This window comes from Anas acuta, chromosome 14 (assembly GCF_963932015.1).
Source record: "Anas acuta chromosome 14, bAnaAcu1.1, whole genome shotgun sequence".
Taxonomy (NCBI): domain Eukaryota; kingdom Metazoa; phylum Chordata; class Aves; order Anseriformes; family Anatidae; genus Anas; species Anas acuta.
The window spans coordinates 9,670,329-9,684,422 of NC_088992.1; the positions used below are offsets into that span (position 1 = coordinate 9,670,329).

Sequence of the window (14,094 nt, forward strand, 5' to 3'; positions counted from 1 at the left end):
TAAGGAAAAGTGTCTCGCTAATCTGCTGGAACCTTCTGCCGGGGGCAGGATCTGGCTGCGGGAACCGAACCCCACCCAGAGCAAGGCCGAGGTGCGGGGCCCCCGGTTCCCTGGAGAGGTGCAAACCCCATCAGAGAGCGGCAGGGAGGAGGTGGAATAACTGGGGCTTACTGGGAGCTCGGAGCCAGGTCCTGTCCCAGGCTGGGGGGTGAACGTGGGTGGTGTGAAGCGAACAGGAGGGACGGTGACACCGCTGAGCTGGGTGGGTGAGAAGGGGCAGGGCAGCCAGCCTGGCAGGGACCAAAAAAGCACGGATGTGGTGTGAACCCTGCGCGCGAATCCCGGCTGCGAAGCCAAGGTCAGGGGAAGTGGGGAGAAGGTGGCACAGCCGCGGCGGGGACACAAAACCGAGCAGGCGGCGGGGAAGGGGCAGGCAGCCGCGCGTGACGGGGCCCCAGGGTGGCACGTCCTGGGAACGGGTTGTGCCGGCCGAGCCGCGGGGCAAGGGCAGCCCCAGCCTGCTCCGGGCTGATGGGGACGGGGTGGCAGAGGTCAGAGCGAAACCTCTCCGTGTGCTGGTGGCCTGCACCCAGCGGGGGCTCTGCTTGGTGCCCCGTTGGTGCCCCGTTGCCTCTGGTCCCTACTGATGGCCTCCAGGAGCCAAAGAGCCACCGTGCGGTGCCGAGAGCGGCTCCAAGCACCGTGCGAGGAGCTCAGGCAGCGGAAGGAGGGTCTCGGAAGGAGGGTCTGGGAAGGAGGGTCTCGGAAGGAGGGTCTCGGGTGGGCTGCGGAGGTGGAGCCTGGGGAGGGGCTGCAGCCGCGCTGCTCCGAGAACAAAGCCTCGCGGCGCTGGGCTCCGAGGGTCCCAGCGCGGGCTCCCAGCGCCGCCACCCCCAAAGGCAGCTGGGCCGCTTGTGGGGCGCCTGCCGCAACCCCCGGCCCCCGCACCGGCACCGGCAGCTGCTCGACAGCTGCTCCCGAGCCCTCTTCGAGCCTCCAAGGGCGGCTCCGGCTTCGGCCTGGCTCGAAAACGCCGCTATGAGGAGGGCGTGGGCAGGGGGCAGCCACCCCGGCCTCGTCCCGCTGCGCTCGGGGGGCTCGGAGCTGGGTGGCTCTCAAGGGCACGGTGCCCCGAGCTGCAGGGATCACCCCCCCTGGCTTTGTCACCCCGGGGTGGGTGTCCCTTTGACACGGCTGCCGGCCCCTTTTGTGCCTGGGGTGCGGGGACAGGGGCAGGGTGACCCCGGTGTCCCTGGTGTGGGGCTGCCCACCTGGCTGGGAGCAGATGGAGCTGGTGTTGGGCACCCTCTGGCCCCACAGGGTCCTGCTTAGGGTCTGCTGGGGGCAGCTCTGGGGGGTCCGCACGAGGGGCAAAACCTGGTGGAGACGGGGCTGTGGGGGGCTGGGGCAGTTTGGGGTCAGAGCCACACATTTGGGACGGGCAGGGATGGAGGCTGGCACCAAAAGGGACCGCGCAGCACAGGGGACCCCACAAAGGTTGAGGGCACAGCTTGGGGGGGGGCTCGGAGGGCAAAACGGGGGGGCGTGGGGGGTCTGGGATGGAGGGGCGCTGGTGGCGGGGGGGGTCCCGTCGGGGCGCAGGCATCCCGGGGATGAGGGGTCCCCGGTAGGAGCAGCACCCGGGGGGGGGGGACACAGGGGGTGCCCCCGGGGGACCGGGGGGGGAGAGGAGGATGAGGACACGGAACGGGAGAAGGGGGGGGAGGAGGGCGCGCCCCGGGGGCGCGGCGGGGGCCGGGGCGGGGGCGGGAGAAGGGGAGGTGGGGGGGGGGGGCATGGATTGAGGAGGGGGGGGGTTGGGGGGGGGGGGGTTGGGGGCCGCCGTTCGCGGCGCTAGGACCGGGCGCGGCGGCGGGCGGAGCCTCCCCGCCGCTCGCCCCTCCGCCCGGCCGCTGCGGCAGTGTCTCGGAGGCGGGCAGGCGGCCGGTCCCTCCGGTCCCCCGGCAGCATCCCGGCCCCGCCATGGCTGGCGTCGGCTTCGCGGCGCACCGCCTGGAGCTGCTCGCCTCCTACCAGGACGTGATCGGCGAGGACAGCCCCACCGACTGGTGAGCGCGCCCCCGCCGCCGCTGCCGCCGCCGCCGCCTCCCCTTTGTGTGTGTGTCCCCCCCCCCCCCGTCTTTTCCCCATCGCCGCCGGGGCCCCCCTTTGTGCGCACGGAGCCGCCCGGTGGCACCGAGCGCGCGTCCTCGCCGCCACCGGGGCCGCGCCCCCGCCGCCCCCCGCCACCTGCAGCCACCGGGAGGGGACCGGGAGGGGACCGGGAGGGGCCGGCAGCCCCGGCACACAAAGGCGGGCGGGGCCGGCGGGGCGGTGGAGGGGGTGTGCCCGGCCCCGCCGCCCCCCCCCCCCCCCCCCCGGTGCCCGCACCTGCCCGGTGCCCGCAGCGCCCCGCACCGCGCCGGGCGCGGCCCCGCTTTGTCTGCGCCCCGCCGGCACGTGGGGGCACCGACGGGCCCCCCCCACCCCCTTCCCGGTCCGTTTCACCCCCCCCTTCCATCTCCCCGTCCTTTCTTTCCCCCCCGGTACCGTGCGTGGGGACAGGCCCGGGGGTCCCCCCGCTGCCGGGCCCGGTACCGGGATGCTGCGGATCCTCGCTATTGTCTGCGAGCACGGTGCTGGGATGGGGTGGGGTGGGACGGGACGCCCCCCGCCCGGCCCTGGTGGAGCCAGGCCTGTGGTTGGGAGGGAGCTGGGGACCCCCCCGGTTTTGCTGGTCCCGCTCCCCGCAGCCCCCGGGGGTCCCCTGGGTGCCGGGTCCCCGGGAGGGCCGTGCTGGGTCACCCCGGGGCCGTGCTGCAGTGATCCGGGGCTGGGGCTGGGGGCACCCTGGGGTGCTCGGCTGCACCCCAAATTCTCCAGGAAACCCCATGCCGCAGGCCTGGCAGCTCCAGGCCCCGCTGCAGCCCCCAAACCCACCGCAGCCCCGATCCCGGAGCCATCGGGGGGCATCTCCCACCGCAGCCCCGCTGCCCCCAGCCCCCAGCACTGGGCTGACCCCCGGGACCCCCTCGTTGTCCCCTCAGTGGGTGCTGCAGGCACCCAGGGGCTCAGCGGGGTGCTGTGCGCTGCTCCCCAGCTGGCTGCATCCTGGGATGGGGGGGGGGCACGGGCACAGCCCCCTCCCCACCAGCCCCGGGGTCCCGGTGGCCCCGGTGGTGGCCGCATGCGGTGCATGGCACCAGCCAGGAGGCAGCTGTCAGCCCCGGGTGCATCCCGCTGCCCGGCATCACCGCAAAGGATCCCTCCCTGCCAAAGCTGCTGAGAGCAGCAGAAACGGCTCCCGGGAAAGGCGAGCGGAGGAGCCCGTCCCCCCCCCTTCCATCGCCGAGCCCCCACGGCCTCCGTCCTGGAGGCTGAGCTTCGCCTCCGTCCTTCCCCAGCCCGCGGTCACCCGCGGCGCACGGTGCCAGCAGCATCCCCGCTGCAGGGCCCGGTGCCGGTGCCCACCCTGGGTGTGGGGTGGAGAGCGGTGCTGGGGGGGGGGGGACACACATCTGGGGACCCTGGGGACCGTTCCCCGACGGTGGCACCGGGCAGGGTGAGCCGGGGCTGCGAGGACACTGCACCCGAGCGCGCGGTGCGGCGGCGGCAGCGCTGGCTCTGGGGAACGCCGGGATCCCCGCGGCCTCGGGATGTTTAGTCTGGGATTTCCTCTCCCCCCCCCTCCCACCCCCAAGCCTGCCCCCGAGCCCAGTCCTGGAGGGTCCGAGCCTCCCCTCCCCCTGCCCGGCCTCGCGGAGGCTGCTGGGGCCCATTACTCGATAGGAAAGGAATTTGGTGCTGCTTTCTGAGCACGCCGACTCCCTGGAGCTCGCAGCCACATTGGAAACACATGTGCCCGGGCTGGGGCAGGCGGGATGGGGAGCCCCCCCCGAAACCCCCCCCGGACATGGCACGGGGGGAAGGCGGCCGCGGGGACACCGGGTGCCGGCACCCATGGGTGCTGCACCAGCGGGCGATGGGGGCTGTGGGAGGGCACCGGGCTCCTCTTCCCCCCCCCTCCTCTGGCAGCGATGGGGGTCCCCTGGCCATGATGACCCCCTCCCTGCCTGCCCCCTTGCACCCAGGGGGGATCCCAGAGCCCAGGGAAGGGGCTGGGGAAGCTGCGGGGACCTGGCCGGGGGGTTGCAGCCCCTGGATGGGGTCAGGGATGCCCGCTGCAGCCCAAACCATCCCTGTGGGGTTGGTCCCCGCTGCCTGGGTTCGTGGAGATGTTTTTGGGTTCCCAGAGCTGTTCCTGGCCCCACAGGGCTGGGATCGCTCAGATTGTCCATCCCAGAGCGGGGACGGGGCCTTTTTGGGGGTGATACCCTTGGTGGCAGGGCCCAGCTGCCCCATGAGCACCCTTGGGTGCCGGCAGCAGCACCCAGCTGAGGCATCACCCTGCGTGGGGGGGTCCTGGGGCTGGGGGGGGCGGGCACCGGGTGCCCCAGCACCCACACGGCTGCCCCGATGGTGACACCTTGGCTGCGCCCTACTTGTGCCCTCCTTTTGCATCCCACTCCTGGAACACCCAGCCCCTGCCCGCAACCCCGAGCCCCCCCCCGGGAATTGCAGCCCCCCCAAAACTGCATCTCCCACCCCAATCCCCGGGGAAGAAGCGGGGCCGGGGCCGTGTTTGTTGCCTTTCCCCGGCGCAGAGGCACTGCGGGACCGCGCCGCGCGGCCGCTCGGCTGCCCCCAGCCCCGATTAGCGGGATTTGGCCGGGAGGATTAAAGGCAATCCTGTTGGTGCAATTATCTGTGGCTCTGCTGCGGGAGCGGGGCTGGGGGAGACCGGGGACAACGGGGCTGGGGGGGTGAGGAGGGAGGCCTGTTTTCCCTTCTTTTGTTAGGCATGGCCCTAAATTCCCTTCCTTCCTCGGCTGGAAGGGGCCAGGATGGAGTCGGGTGGCTCCGGTGCGGGGTTGGCTCTGCTCGTGGGGGGCTGCCTGCTCCCCATCCCCATCCCATCTCCATCCCATCCCCATCCCCATCCCCATCCCCATCCCCATCCCCATCCCATCCCCATCCCCATCCCCATCCCATCCCCATCCCCATCCCCATCCCCATCCCCATCCCATCCCCATCCCCATCCCCACCCCATCCCATCCCCTCCTCTTCCTGGAAGCCTCCAGCCCCGATGAATTTGCCCTTTCCCAGCACCGCAGGGATTTTGGCACCGGGCGAGCACCGCCTGGGTGCCGCCATGCCGATCGGCACAGCCGCCCTCCTGCCTTTGTTGGGGGGGGGAATGGATTTGGGATGGGGACCGAGGGGAAGGGGGTACGGGGGTAGGGTCCGGCACGGGCTCCCCGGGAGCAGCGCGTGACGGTGGCGGGTTTGGGCGCCCGCCAGGCCCCCGCTGCCTGCCTGCCTCCCCCGCTCCCCTCCGCTAATCACCTCGTCATCGGGGCGAGCTGCATCCCAGCTGGGATGGGGGGGGGTTGCCGTGGCGACGGAGGATGCTGGTTGCATGGCAACCTCCATCCCTCGCCCACCCGCCCCGGACCCATCCCGCACGCGCCCTCCTTCCCCCCGTTCCCCACCCCACAGCCCGCTGCCTGCACCCGGGGGGGCCGCGAGGGCTGGCGGAGGGGCTGCGGAGCCCCGTGGGGGGGGCTCTGTGGGGCTCGGCGGGGGCACGAGGGGGTTTTCCCAGGCTCGGGGAACGGTTTCCAAGGAACGGTCTCCATGACGGCCCCATCACACCCCGGCGGCACATTGATTTGCTGCTGCTGCTGGAGCTCCGGCGTCCTCCCCCGGCCTGGAGCCTGGCGGGCCGGCGGCTCACGCAGCCGGGAACGTGAGCGGCCCCGAGTTCCCCGTCAGGGCCCGGGGCTGGCCCCAAAGCCGCCCGTCCCCATAGGGCTGGGGGTCGGGGAAGGGGTGTGTGGGGAGCTGGGGGTGCTGCAGGATGGGTGGTGGCACCCAGCTGGGCCCCGTGCCCCCTCTGTGCCCATCCTCGGGACCTCACCCCATGGATGTGAGGGTGGGGAAGGGGTCCTGCCCTAAATCCTGGGGGCAGGGGCAGTGCCCAGCCCCTGCTCTGCTGCGCCCTGTGTGCCCCGTGCCTATGGGGCAGCCGGGCCCTTTGTGATGCTGATGGGCAATGGGGGCTTGGGGCACCCTGGGGACACCTCAGGGGCTGTCCCCGGGACCTGTCCCTGCCCCGCTCTCAGCGTCACCAGCACCAGGAGGGGGAGGTGAGGAGCCTGCCCCCCGCTCCCCCTGGCTCTGCGGGGCCATTTCTCACCCCTCTGCCTCCCCAGGGCCCTCTACACGTACGAGGATGGCTCCGATGACCTGAAGCTGGCAGCGTCGGGAGGTAAGGTCCTCGTCCTCGTCCCCCGCGCCCGGCTTCGCTCCCCCCAGCGCCCATCCTGGCCGGGGGGCCCCGTGCCAGGTGGATGTGTGCTGAGGGTGCCGTGTGCCCTGCCAGGAGGGGGGCTGCTGGAGCTCTCCGGCCACTTTGAGATCCAGAAGGTGATGTACGGCTTCTGCAGCGTCAAGGACCCCCAGGCCGTGCTCCCCAAATATGTCCTCGTCAACTGGGTGAGTAGGGGGAGCGCATGGGCACCCCCTCACCGGGGGGTCCTATAACAGCACAGGTGATACAGGGGAAGGGGTGCGGGTGCCCTGTAAATGTCAGCAGGGTGGGGGGCACGTGGGATCCCCCCCCTTGGCTCTGTCCCCCCGTCTCAGCTCCCCTCTGGCCACCCCAGGTGGGCGAGGACGTGCCCGACGCCCGCAAGTGCGCCTGTGCCAGCCACGTGGCCAAGATCGCCGAGTTCTTCCAGGTGGGTGACAACGGGGACGGGGGCGATGGTGACACCTCGCGCCGGGGAGCCCGGGGTGACGGCCGGGGGGGTGTTTCTAACGGGTCTCGCCCCCAGGGCGTGGACGTGATCGTCAACGCCAGCAGCGTGGAGGACATCGACCCGGGGGCCATCGGGCAGCGGCTCTCCAACGGGCTGGCCCGCGTCTCCAGCCCCGTGCTGCACCGCCTGCGGCTGCGGGAGGACGAGAACGCCGAGCCCGTGGTAATGTCCCCTGGGTGGTGGCATCACCCCGCTGGCCGGGCCAGGCTCTGTCTGTCCCCCCCCCCCGTGCCGCTTACTCGTATTCCCCTCGCTGGTCCCAGCCACCCCCCCTGACTCTGCTCCGTCCCAGGGCACGAGCTACCAGAAAACCGACGCCACCGTGGAGATGAAGCGGCTCAACCGGGAGCAGTTCTGGGAACAAGCCAAGGTCAGGGCAACGGTTTTGGGTGCTGGGTACGGGATGTCCCCAGGGCCAGGCTGATGGCCCCATCCCGACCCCGTCCCCGCAGAAAGAGGAGGAATTGCGCAAGGAAGAGGAGCGGAAAAAGGCGCTGGACGCGCGGCTGCGGTTCGAGCAGGAGCGCATGGAGCAGGAGAGGCTGGAGCAGGAGGAGCGGGAGCGGCGCTACCGGGAGCGCGAGGAGCAGATCGAGGAGCACAGGCATGGAAGGGGGGATTTGGGGTGGATTTGGGGTGGCCGTGTGGGCGTTGGGCCCCGACGGGGATGGGGACGGGTGGCGGTGGCAGCGCTCAGCCCCGCTCCCGTGCCCCCTGGCAGGAGGAAGCAGCAGAGCATGGAGGCGGAGGAGGCCCGGCAGCGCCTGAAGGAGCAGTCCATCTTTGTGAGTGCCTCTGTGGGGACGGGGATGGGGGCTCTGGGGGTGGCGGTGCCGGAGGTGGCGGTGACGGGGGCGTTTCGTCGCAGGGGGAGCAGCAAGAGGAGGACGACAGGCAGCAGCTGCGGAAATCGGAGTCGGAGGTGGAGGTGAGCGCAGCAGCGCCCTGCCCGGCGCCCGGCTCCGCTCCCCAAGCTGGATGGGACCTGGAGCGGGTCAAATCTGCCCGGCCGGGGGTGCCCCCCACGGGACGCGGGTCCCAGCCTGCCCCCTCCCCGCAGGAGGCCGCTGCCATCATCGCCCAGCGACCCGACAACCCCCGGGACTTCTTCAAGCAGCAGGAGCGGGTGGCATCGGGCAGCAGCGACGCCATCTCACCGGGCAGCCACAGGACAGGTGAGGGGCTGGGGGGGGGACACGGGAGGGGTCACCATGGAGCAGGTGAGTGCGGTGCCACCGGGGCGCCCGCAGCTCGCCGTGTCGCAGAGGGATGGGGGGTCCCCTCTGCTGTCCCTTTGGCTGTGGGTTTGGGTTCTGGGGGTATCGCTGCGCTCATCCTGCTCAGCACCGCCACGGCTCCTCAGGTGGCCTCGCGTCTTCTTGCGCCTCCAGGGGGGTGCTGCAACAAGGGGGGGGGGCTCATCCCTCATCCCGCTCGCTGCTGGGTGCCCTCTGCCCACCCGTCTGCTGGCACACGGGGTGGTGGCGTGGGCCGGCTGTGGGGGCAGCTTGGGGACCAGGAGGTGGCTTGGGAAGGAAGCTCTGAGAGCTACAAAGGGCAGCGGTGGGGCTGGGGCAGGGGGGCAGCAATGGGGCGCCTGGTGTGCCCCCCGCTGGGTGTGTGTGGGGCACCCCATGTGCCCTGTGGTGCTGCACCCACCCCAGGGTCCCCGGTGCCAGGATGAGTGCGTACAATGGGGCAGGGCGCCTCTTTTTGGGGTCTGGGTGCTGCCAGTTGGCCCTGGCAGTGGGGCTGACCCCGCCGAGGGCTCGCCGTGTGGGGTGCAGCCCTGGGGCTCCGCTTGTGGCTTTAGGGCAGGGGCTGGCTGTTCTTGGGGTGGGTGCCGCTGGCTGTGGGGCCACGCTGTGGGGCTGTGCTGTGGGTCGGGCTATGCCGTGGGGCTGTGCCGTGGGGCTGTGCCGTGGGGCTGTGCCGTGGGGCTGTGCTGTGTGTTCTTGCCATGGGGCCGTGCCTTGGAGCCATGTGCGCACTGTGGGGTTGTGCTGTGGGGCCGTGCTGTGGGGCCGTGCTGTGGGGCCGTGCGGGGCCTGAGCGAACAGAAGGGCGCCGTGTCCTGTGGCTGTGTCCTGGCCTCTCTCCCCACCCGGCCACTTGGTGCTGCCTCCTGTCCTGCTGTCCTGCTGTCCTGCCATCCTGCTGTCCTGCCATCCTGCTGTCCTGCTGTCCTGCTGTCCTGCTGTCCTGCTGTCCCGCCGTCCTCCACCCCGCTGTCAGTGCTGCCTCCCCCCTCCCCATCCTTTCCATCCCGGTGCCCCGGTGCCCCGGCCCCGCGGAGCAGGGACTGACCCATCTCTCTGCTCTCTCTCTCTCCGTCCGTCTGTCTGTCTGTCTTTCTTTCTCTCGGCAGGTCGTCTGCACTGTCCTTTCATAAAGACAGCTGACAGTGGGCCGCCTTCCTCCTCCTCCTCCTCCTCCTCCCCCCCGCGGACCCCTTTCCCCTATATCTCCTGTCACCGCACCCCAAATCTCTCCTCTTTCTTCCCATGTAGGTAGCTGGGAGCCCCCCGGGCACGCAGTCCCCCCCGGGGCCGGGCCCCGCACCCCTCCCCAACCCCTCCACGCACCGGGCTTGGGGCATGAGGACGGAGCCGTGGGACCGACGGCCGAGCCAGCACCCACCCGCGGGCACCCCGAGGGGGCCGTGCGCCCTGTATGGCCGGGGCAGCCCCGTGGCTGTACCCGGGGGACAAACGGGGACAGGGCAGAGCCGTGCCCGGGGAGGTGATGCAGTGCCCGTGGGGCAGCGAGGGATGGATGAGGACTGTGCCTGTGGGGCCAAAGGGGCCATGTGGGGCTGTGCCCCCCAGCCGTGGGGGCAGAGCGGGCACAGCGCGGTGCCTGCGGCGAGGAGAGGCTGCGCCGGGGCCGCGTGCGGGCAGGGCCAGCGTGTGCTGCAGCAGGGATGGGGGCTGCGGCTGTGTGGGGACACCCGGGGGGGGGCTCGGGGGGCTCGCAGCACCCATGGGTGCCTCCCCGCTGCTCCGCAGGAGGGTGACGAGGCGGCGGCAGGTAGGTGGTGGCGTGCGTCGGACACCAGCTGGCCGGGCTGGCGCGGGGCAGGAGCGCGGGGGGCTTTGGGGCGCTGGGTCCCCCTCCCTATCCGGGTGCCCCCCACCCAAGCCGTGTCTCCCTTGTCCGCAGGCAGCCAGTCGGACGCCTACCGAAAGGCTTCGGCAGCGGGCTGCAGCCCCTGCGAGTCCAGCCCGGCCTCCACGCCGCTGGGCCAGCAGGGCGCCCGCGGCTCGGCCGAAGAGACGCCAGCAACGCCCAAAGGTGGGCGAGGGGCTGGCGGGCTGCCCCACGGCCCCACAGACCCCACAGACCCCACAGACCCCACAGACCCGTGTGTGTGTGTGTGTCCCCGGTGCATCCCCTGCTGCTCCTGGGGTCCCCTGCGGTTTGGCCGCGTCCCCGCCGTCTGCGCTGCGTCCCCCGTGCGTCCCCCGTGCGCCCGCTGCTCCCCGCCGCCGTCATTGCTGCATCCATCACGCGGCTGCTGCGTCCCCCGTGCCCCCCTCCCAGCTCCGGTGCATCCCCCCGGTGCATCCCCATCCACCTCCATCCCCGCTGCATCCCCATCCCTGCCTCCATCCCCGCCGTCCCCTCTCCATTTCACCCCCCCGTACACCCTGGCCATCCCCGCTGCACCCCTCCCACACCCCTGCTGTCCCTCTGCTGCATCCCTGCTGGCTCCTTCCCACCCCTGCTGCATCCCTGCTTCCCCTTCTGCATCTCTTCCCCTCCCCATCCCCTCCCTGTACCTCCCAGCCACCCCCCCTCACCCCCACCAGGGACCACCCGTCCCCTCTGCACCCCCAGGTGACCATCCCACCCCACACCAAGTCCTATAAATCAAGACGCATGCCACCAACCCCCTCTCTGCCCAGCCAGCCCCTCACCACCCCCCACCCCAAATACCCCACCCCTGTCCCCAATTGCCCCCACCCCACTTAGGGACACTTCTTCCCCCTCTGACCCCTTGTCCCCCCCGTCCCCTTGCAGACTCCCCCAGCCCCAGCAGCGCCCAGGTGGCCGAGCCAGCGGTGGCCGAGCAGCACTGGCCCTTCCCGGGCCCCGAGGACAAAACCGCGGAGCCCCCGGGGGACCAACCCGACCCCCCCCGGCCGGCGTGGGCAACCCCTGACTCCCTGGGGGACCTGGTGACCCTGGAGCCCACCGACCCGTCCCCGCTGCCCGCGGCGGCCGAGCCCCAGCCCGCGGTGGCACCGGGCAGCACCGAGCCCCTCATCGAGCTGTGGCAAAGCGACGGCCCCGCCACCGCCTGGCCCCTGCCCGTCGCCCCCACGCCTGCCCCCGAGGGTCCCCCCGCCCCGGCCGCCCCCGACGAGGGGCCGCTGCTGAGCCTGGACGAGCTGCCCGAGCCCCCCGCCACCTTCTGCGACGCGGAGAGGGAGGAGGTGGTGGAGGAAGAAGAAGAGGAGGAGGAGGAGGAGGAGGAAGAAGAGGCCATTGCGGGGGGGCCCCACCCGGCGGGGCTCGGCTACCAGGATGCCGGGCCGGGCCACGAGCCCCCCCTCATCACCAACGGGGAGATGGCCCCCAAGGACGGCACGCCGGGCCGCGGCGAGCAGGTGAGCACCGTGACAGGGGGCTTGGCACTGTGTCTTGTGTTTTTGGGGGGGGTCCTGACCCTGGGGGCACTGTTTATCCCCAATAATCCCCCCCCCCACCACCAGGCCAGCGAGGGCTACTTCAGCCAGTCCCAGGAGGAGGAGGCCCCACAGCCCGAGGAGCCGTCGGCCAAAGCCCCCCAGCCCGTCTTCTACAACAAGCCCCCAGGTGAGCGGGGACGAGGCGAGTTATGGGGTGGGGGGGGGGTGTGCGGCCCCATGATGGGGGTCCCTGACCCCCCCTCCCCGACCCCACAGAGATCGACATCACGTGCTGGGACGCGGACCCGCTGCCCGAGGAGGAGGAGAGCTTTGGGGGCGGCGTGTAAGGCTGGGCCCCCCCCACCCCCCCGCTGCCGGCGCACGCAGCCGGGCCCCCCCAAGATTTGGGGCGCGAGCGGCCGCGGCCAGGGGCCGGCCCCGGCCCCCTCCCCGCTGGGGTCCCGCAGGATGAGGCCTCCGGGTGGGAGCCGGGGGGGCCGCCCCGCAGCGCCCCCACCCCGGGGCACCTTTTACAGCTCCCCCCTCCCCCCTTTCTCTTTCTCTCTCTTTTTTAAGTTGTCGGTAGGAGACGTGTCAGCCCCCCCATGACCCCCCCCGATAGTTGCCCCCCCTCCCCTCTCCGACCCGTCCCGGCTCCCTGTACTGGGGGGGGGGGGAATGGGGTACGCGTGCAGCCCCCCCATGTCCGGCTGTGGGATAGGGGCCTCTCTTCTCTTCTCGCCCTCCTCCCCCCCCCCTCCCAAAACCCCCCAGTACTTTGCACGAGTTCGACAAAAAAAAAAAATAATGAAAAAACAGAAAAAAAAAAAAACAGCGGAATAATAATAATAATAATAAATGAATATGGCAATAAAGTGACCCTACCGAGGCGAGGCTGCGGCCCCAAAACCCTGTGGGGACGTGGGGAGCCGGCGTGGGGCTTCCCCCCCTCCCCTCTCCTTGCCAGGAGCCCCCCCCCCCCCCCATAGGGCGCAGGGTTTGCCCGCCGGAGCCCCCTCCCCATTTCCCTCCCCGCTTCGCCCCTCGCTTGGCCCCTTTCTCCCCCCTTCGGTAACTGTTTTTGGAAAGCACAAGTTCTGTAACGGCGGCGTGCTGATGTATGTTAATAAATAAAAGCGACTCCCACGGGGGCTGCCGCCTGCTGGGGGGGACACAGGGATGGGGACGCGGGACCCCCTGCCACCCCCCGGGGGAGCCCCCCGCGACGCCAGCCAGCCTGGGGGGGGGGTGAGGCGAGCCGGATCCACAAACTTTTATTCTCAAACTGTAACAAACAAAATAAGAAACAGAGCAGAGTCCGAGCCCGGCTCCGGGCCCCCCCCTTGGCCACGGGGGTGCCGGCAAGGGGACGGGTTGAGGGGGTGGTGGGGGGGGGGGGGGGCGAGACGGGGAACCAGCCCCTTCCGCGCTGGCGGCGATGGCCCGCGACATGGGGACGGCGTCCCCGGGGGGCAAAGCGGGTGGCCGAACCCCCCCCCCCGGCATCAAGGGGGGGACACCCGCAGGCGGCTGCGGCTCCCCCGGGGCCACCCCTAGACGGCCGTAGTCCTGCCGAAGAGGGGCATGGAGACCGGGAGGTGCCAGGGCCCCGGCTCGTAGGTGTCCCTGCTGCTGAGCTCCGAGTCCGTCCAGCTGGGGAACATGCGCGGGGAGCACTCTGCCTGCAGGTAAAGGTCCGGGCAGGCCGGCCCGGGGCTGGCCGAGCGGGGCAGGTGCAGCGCCGAACCGTAACCGGCGTCGAGGAAAAGGGGTTTGTAGCTGGGGGGCTGCTCCTGCTTCTCCAGCCGCTCGTGGCTCAGGAAGGGCGCGTTGATCTTGCGGTAGAGCCCGCGCGTGTCCATCAGCACCTCGCTGTACGGCGGGGGGGGCTCCGCCATCAGCAGCGCCTCTTCGTAGCACGGCGGCTTCGACAGGTCCGACTCTGCCGGGCAAAGCCCCCCCCCCCCGGCGTCAGCGCCGACCCCCGGCCACCACCGGGCTCCCCGGCGAGGCGGGCGCGGACCCCGCGGCGGTGCCCCGATGGTGGTGGCGGTGGCGGCGGCGGCGGCGGCTGCGCCCCGCTGCTGCTGCTCCTTACCGTGCCGGCAGCTCCAGGGCCGCGGGGGAGGGATGTGGGGGTGGTGGTGGTGGTGGTGGTGGGGCTCCATGCGGAGCCGGTGGGGGACGGCGATGCCGGGGGGGCTGCCCCCGTAGCCCTCGTAGTGCAGCGGCTCCAGCTCCAGGGCGCGCAGGCTCTGCTCCCGCAGCCGCTCCTCCTGCTGCCGCTTCACCCGGCGCCGCAGGTAGCTGCAGAAGCAGCACAGCAGCACGATGAGCCCCCAGATGAGCCAGAAGCCCGCGAAGCAGGTGAGGAAGGTGTAGGTGCCCTGGGACATCACCATCTTCGCCGCCGCCGGCTGGCGGGGGGGGAGGCCCCCCCGCTCCTCCCTGCCCTCGGGGGTCGGGGTCGGGACGCTCAGGGCGGCGGCAGGGCCGATGCTCTCAGGGCGGCCGAGGGGCTCCCCATGCCGTGCCCGGCGTCTCCTCCTCCTGGCCCGTGGGCGCCCGCCGTCAGG

The 14,094-nt window shown here is 71.7% G+C and overlaps 2 protein-coding genes across 4 annotated transcripts; one reads left to right on the plus strand and one right to left on the minus strand.

Annotated features, from left to right (window-relative positions):
• The first annotated feature begins 1,810 nt into the window (after positions 1–1,810).
• Positions 1,811–12,664, plus strand: DBN1 (drebrin 1). 3 transcript variants are annotated; one of them, XM_068698364.1, is made up of 15 exons: positions 1,811–2,069; positions 6,276–6,331; positions 6,446–6,558; positions 6,729–6,803; positions 6,900–7,046; positions 7,177–7,254; positions 7,337–7,488; positions 7,606–7,669; positions 7,753–7,812; positions 7,945–8,059; positions 9,253–9,390; positions 10,047–10,178; positions 10,908–11,497; positions 11,603–11,705; positions 11,795–12,664. In XM_068698364.1, the coding sequence occupies exons 1-15, from the start codon at positions 1,984–1,986 to the stop codon at positions 11,863–11,865; spliced, it is 1,980 nt and encodes a 659-aa protein (XP_068554465.1). In that variant the 5' UTR covers positions 1,811–1,983; the 3' UTR covers positions 11,866–12,664. The 3 variants fall into 3 exon arrangements, with proteins under 3 accessions (XP_068554465.1, XP_068554467.1, XP_068554466.1); XM_068698365.1 differs by lacking the exon at positions 9,253–9,390 and having other exon boundaries at positions 1,815–2,069; XM_068698366.1 differs by lacking the exons at positions 9,253–9,390; positions 10,047–10,178.
• Positions 12,665–12,776: 112 nt separating this feature from the next.
• Positions 12,777–14,060, minus strand: PRR7 (proline rich 7, synaptic). Its single transcript, XM_068698378.1, has 2 exons — positions 13,617–14,060; positions 12,777–13,460 (listed from the first exon to the last, which is right to left on the minus strand). Exons 1-2 carry the CDS (start codon positions 13,918–13,920, stop codon positions 13,072–13,074), a joined length of 693 nt encoding a protein of 230 aa, XP_068554479.1. The 5' UTR covers positions 13,921–14,060; the 3' UTR covers positions 12,777–13,071.
• Positions 14,061–14,094: the final 34 nt, after the last annotated feature.

What these genes read in the sequence shown, in the direction of transcription:
- DBN1 (XM_068698364.1), top strand. Translation starts at nt 1,984, where the DNA reads ATGGCTGGCGTCGGCTTCGCGGCGCACCGCCTGGAGCTGCTCGCCTCC. An exon ending in AGTTCTGGGAACAAGCCAAG is followed by an intron (nt 7,255 to 7,336) that starts GTCAGGGCAACG and finishes CCGTCCCCGCAG; the next exon opens with AAAGAGGAGGAATTGCGCAA. An exon ending in GAGCAGATCGAGGAGCACAG is followed by an intron (nt 7,489 to 7,605) that starts GCATGGAAGGGG and finishes GCCCCCTGGCAG; the next exon opens with GAGGAAGCAGCAGAGCATGG.
- PRR7 (XM_068698378.1), bottom strand. Translation starts at nt 13,920, where the DNA reads ATGGTGATGTCCCAGGGCACCTACACCTTCCTCACCTGCTTCGCGGGC. An exon ending in GCCCTGGAGCTGCCGGCACG is followed by an intron (nt 13,461 to 13,616) that starts GTAAGGAGCAGC and finishes TTTGCCCGGCAG; the next exon opens with AGTCGGACCTGTCGAAGCCG.